Consider the following 4,869-nt stretch of genomic DNA (forward strand, 5'->3'; position numbering starts at 1 on the left):
GTCCCAGATTAGCCCTGCCTGTATTCTGCAGACCACTTACTGACTGATAGAAATAGTCTGTCATTCCCAGGAATCACACTCCATAATAACAACTTCAAGGAAATGCAGTAATTGGAATATTTTTTAGGGATATCTATTGTACAAGTCGCTTCAATGAGGATCCCCCATAATGAGAGATATAAAGCCTTGGATTTCTGTAAGGGTACTTTCGCACTTGCCGCAGAGGATTCCAGCAGGCAGTTCCGGTCGAAAGAACGTATACAAACGTTCAAAACGTATACAAACTGATGGCATTTGTCAGACGGATCAGGATCCTGATCCGTCTGACAAATGCATTGAAATGCCGGATCCGTCTCTCCGGTGTCATCAGGAAAAACGGATCCGGCATTTTTTTTTCACATTTTTGGCGGTCTGAGCATGCGCAGACTGAAAAAACGGATCCATTTTACTAGAACACTCGGGGCCGGATCCGGCATTTATGCATTTCAATGGGAAAAAATGCCGGATTTGGCATTCCGGTAAGTGTTCCGGAATTTTGGACGGAGATAAAACTGCAGCATGCTGCAGTATTATCTCCATCCTGAAAAGGCAAAAAGATTGAACTGAAGACATCCTGGATTTCTCTCCATTCAGAATGCATTAGGATAAAACTGTTCTTTTCCGGTATTGAGCCCCTAGGACGGAACTCAATGCAGGAAAAGAATAATGATAGTGTGAAAGTAGGTGACACTAGAAATGCGACATTATATGCCTTTGAGTCAGCGACATTTTCTAGCAGCGTTCAATGAGCGTGCACACGGCCCACACCAGTCACATCTGGAGGAGGCTCCGCCCCCTTCCTGCTCTGGTTGGCTGCAGCAGGTCCGCAAATGATTGGCCCAGCAGGATGATGTAAGGGCAGGCAAGCCTCGCCCAGACTCCGGCTATAAATACCCAGCTCCATAGGGCTGGGGTCACAACATCCCTGACTCTGAGCAGAGTTCTTGCTTCAACAGTGATTGAACGGAACACTCTCTGAGTCCTCAGCTCCTTCCTCCAACCTCTTCTATTCCTGCATTGAGACTTTTTATTGCCTTTTGCGCCACCAAAACCATCAATAAGCCGCAATGGAATCCCAGGTGCGCCAGAACTTCCACCGCGATTGCGAGGCTGCCATCAACCGCATGGTGAACATGGAGCTCTATGCCTCCTACACCTATCTCTCCATGGTGAGTACCCATTTATGTCCTGTAGTCTTTAGATGTATGCTGCTTCTAGTTGTGGGACCTTACGTCTCATGGTGACCATGCATGCTCGAGCTAAGTGCCAGCAGGTCCAGGTAGCCTTATATGCAAGCTGGAGGGTCTTCCTGTAGCTCCATAGGAGGTATTTGGTCATAAGATGTTCAGTGCTGAGCTTCAGCTTCATTGAGAGCTCTTGTTTTCTGATCTTCACCCTCACCTATTGCTTTGTATGTGACTTGCAAACATCTCCATCTGTTAATCCCTCAAGTGATTGGCTCCTTGCAGAGATCTCCATACACTCCCTGTACAGTGTGTTCCTTGATAAGGACAAAACTGCTTATCTCTAAATGCCTGGGCTGAAATGTGTTTTGCACAGTGATTACACAACGCAATAGTGGGTTGAGGAACGGAAACCTCATGATCCTCATCCCCCACCCACTCCTTTGTTTGCATTCAAAGTCCACATAGGGAGGGAGGAATGAAACAGCCCTGGGAAGATCTTTGGAGGAATGTTCTCTACTAGTGTTTCATTCTTCACCAGCTTCATCAAAGTACCCCCAAATCAATGCTGGTGCACTGGTCCTACTAGTGAAAGATGACAATGGACATTGTATGCGCCCCCATGTAGCACAGGTTGAGGACCTAAAATTGTTGTGGAAAACACCATAAGATCCTAACAGGAAGAAAAAAATCAAAGAATCCTCCTGCCAAGGAAATAGAATTCAAATTGCCCATAGCAGAAGAGCATCTACCCTTAGCACACTGATCAGTGGTTGGATTGGATATGTACATTTATGGTTCTCTCTGCTGTTGTTTGGTCTTTGAGGTTGCACATTCCCATGGCTTCATAGTGTACAGTACACATGCATGTGTAAAAACTCTGTTGCAATTATACAATGATACATTGTTCTCCGCTACTAATGCAGTGAGTTGGAAAGTATTACATTCCTCCAAGGCTCTGCTGCATACAGGTATATGCCTGTCTGACCTATACACACGGCTTATAAGAACAACGTGTCCTCTTCCTGCATGCAGTGGTGATCTTGAGGCAATTGTGTGGCACATCCCTAATAAATAGTCTGTCTACATCTAACAGTGGATGTTTCTTGACCCTAAAATTCCTTTCCTTCTTTTTAGTCCTTCTACTTTGACCGTGATGATGTAGCCCTTCATAATGTGGCGAAGTTCTTCAAGGAACAGAGCCATGAAGAGCGAGAGCATGCTGAGAAGTTACTGAAGTATCAGAACAAGCGTGGGGGCCGCATTGTCCTGCAGGACATTAAGGTGAGACTTTTGTTTGTTCCTTGACCAGACCTGAAGTTGTTAATAAGTACCATTCTAGTGGACCTCAGTAATGCATAACTCATGTAGATATCATACTAGGTCACATGATTCTATATGGACCTTATCTGGCTTGTCTGAGGTTTACAAACAACTGTACAACTCTACAGTGTTCGTCAAGTCCTCATGCCCTTTTTAGACATGAGGCCAGTAAGTGAATGTTGGCTATGTATCTTGACGTGATTCCTCCTAAGCTGACAAATGACCAGGTCTTGTTCAAAAGTGATGATCACCACCAAAGCTCACAATACTGTCTTTTTGTCTCATAGAAACCTGACCGTGATGAGTGGGCCAACACTCTGGAGGCCATGCAGGCTGCTCTGCAGCTGGAGAAGACTGTGAACCAGGCCCTTCTGGATCTTCACAAGGTGGCCTCTGACAAAGTTGACCCTCAAGTAAGTTTATCTTCTGTGGCTAGTTAACTTCCCCCACCCTCACGAATACTCATTGAATTCTAGTTGTAGGTGCAGGTCCCACTGTTATTCCCCCATTGTCTGTGATGGGAATACCCCTTTTAACATTTATGGCTGACTCTTACTTTTCTTTAAAACTTTTTTTTTTTTTTTTTTTTTTTTTTGGGACAGTACCGGATTAAAAAAAAAAATAATTGTTTAATTTCAAAACGGCACCACACCTGTCTTGTTACAGTTTCATTCAAGTAAATTGGGTTGAGTTGCAATACCACACATAAGCTGTGGCACTGTTCCTCTAAAGACAGCTGCATATTTCTATTCCTAGTCTTGGCTCTTTAATCACGGCTTGAATTTTACCAATTCTCATGAGGGTGGTAGGTTTTTGCATAGCATTAATTTACCTTTTCTTTCAGCTTTGTGACTTCCTGGAATCTGAGTACTTGGAAGAACAGGTAAAGGCTATTAAGCAGCTTGGAGACTACATCACCAACCTGAAGCGCCTTGGGGTACCACAGAACGGCATGGGCGAGTACCTGTTCGACAAGCACACCATGGGAGAGAGCAGCAGCTAAGATGTCTCCTACATGGATACTACCAGTCTGTTCTGCATTTACAATTCCCTGTCTCTGTGGAATGAATATAACAACCCCCGACTCTTTGTGGGCCAGTAATCCTTTTGTGATTCCCTCTCTTGCCTAAGCAGACGTGACTGTGCTTGTCAACAAGTTTTCCAATAAAGTTTTTCTGCATTCTAATGCTGCTTGCGTTTGTGTCCTTCATAAAATGGTCTTCAGATTACTGGGGGGGTAGACAGTTTGTTATCTGTAAAGATGTTCAATGTAGGAACTCTACTATAGATACAGGCCAAACTGTTTCATTTGTGTGACGTCTTATTACCAACTTGAGTAAAGTGCACATTGGGGGAACTGGCAGGTATGAAGGACAATCAACAAATTAGGTCATCGGCCATTAAACGGATTGTGCCAAGTTTTGATGGTCTCCTGCATCCACAGGATCAGTGGGGGTCAAGCCGCAGGGACTTCCACCAGTCCCAAAAAACACAATGTTGTTCTCCCAGTCTGATGAAGCAGCAGGTTAGGCATGTGCCTTACTGCTCTATTACTTCTGGAGATGGCAGAGTACAGCTCTTGGTTATTTCTGGCAGTCACATAGAGGATGAATGAACCTGCTGTTCCTTCAGATCTGGGAAACTGAACCCTGTTTTTGCAGTCTGGCAGGCGACCCAGTGGTCAAATCTTTCCTTCTCTGACTACCCCCACCCTAGAGACTTCTGCCTAGCAGTGATCCCGATGTCACTGGCACAAATGGGCAGTCTGCCCTAGGCTGTTTTGGAGGGCGGATCCTATTTGATACGGAAGTCTGGTCTCCAATGTTAATGCCTACAAGTTAAGAGTACTGAAGATTTGTTAACTGGACACTTATCCTAACTTACTGTCTCAATTTTGACTTCGGTGAAGGCAGAATTATTATGGCATTCCTATTTCTGTGGCTCATATGTTGCTGGTGTCCTCTTTGGTATACATTTCAATCTGCAAATAAAGGAAGGGGGCTGTAGATTGTATGCCAAATGCTCATAAAGCCTGAGTTCTTACTGTACAGATTTCACACAGAACTTAAAGGGGTTGTCTCATTTAGTAAGTGGCATTTATCATGTAGAGAAAGTAAATACAAGCCTCTTACTAATGTATTGTGATTGCCCATATTGATTCCTTTGCTGGCTGGATTTATTTTTCCATCACATTATACACTGCTTGTTTCCATGGTTACAGACCACCCTGCAATCCATCAGTGGTGGTGATGCTTGCAAAGTATAGGAAAAAGCATCAGCCTCTCTGGTGGCCGGGACCGATGGAAGCACGCATAGGCTAGTG

At 44.4% G+C, this 4,869-nt stretch overlaps 1 protein-coding gene across 1 annotated transcript; it reads left to right on the forward strand.

Moving 5' to 3' along the window:
• Nucleotides 1-946: 946 nt before the first annotated feature.
• LOC122928641 (ferritin, higher subunit) lies at nucleotides 947-3,732 on the forward strand. The gene is made up of 4 exons (XM_044281681.1): nucleotides 947-1,208; nucleotides 2,361-2,507; nucleotides 2,834-2,959; nucleotides 3,391-3,732. The coding sequence occupies exons 1-4, from the start codon at nucleotides 1,107-1,109 to the stop codon at nucleotides 3,547-3,549; spliced, it is 534 nt and encodes a 177-aa protein (XP_044137616.1). The 5' UTR covers nucleotides 947-1,106; the 3' UTR covers nucleotides 3,550-3,732.
• The last annotated feature ends 1,137 nt before the right edge of the window (nucleotides 3,733-4,869 follow it).

The sequence above is a fragment of the Bufo gargarizans genome, chromosome 2 (genome assembly GCF_014858855.1).
Source record: "Bufo gargarizans isolate SCDJY-AF-19 chromosome 2, ASM1485885v1, whole genome shotgun sequence".
NCBI classification, from domain to species: Eukaryota; Metazoa; Chordata; class Amphibia; order Anura; family Bufonidae; genus Bufo; species Bufo gargarizans.

Excerpts from the sequence above, each read along its gene's own strand:
- LOC122928641 (XM_044281681.1), top strand. The coding sequence starts at position 1,107 with ATGGAATCCCAGGTGCGCCAGAACTTCCACCGCGATTGCGAGGCTGCC. Across the intron at positions 1,209-2,360 it reads CCTACACCTATCTCTCCATG|TCCTTCTACTTTGACCGTGA; the intron begins GTGAGTACCCAT and ends CCTTCTTTTTAG. Across the intron at positions 2,960-3,390 it reads CTGACAAAGTTGACCCTCAA|CTTTGTGACTTCCTGGAATC; the intron begins GTAAGTTTATCT and ends CTTTTCTTTCAG.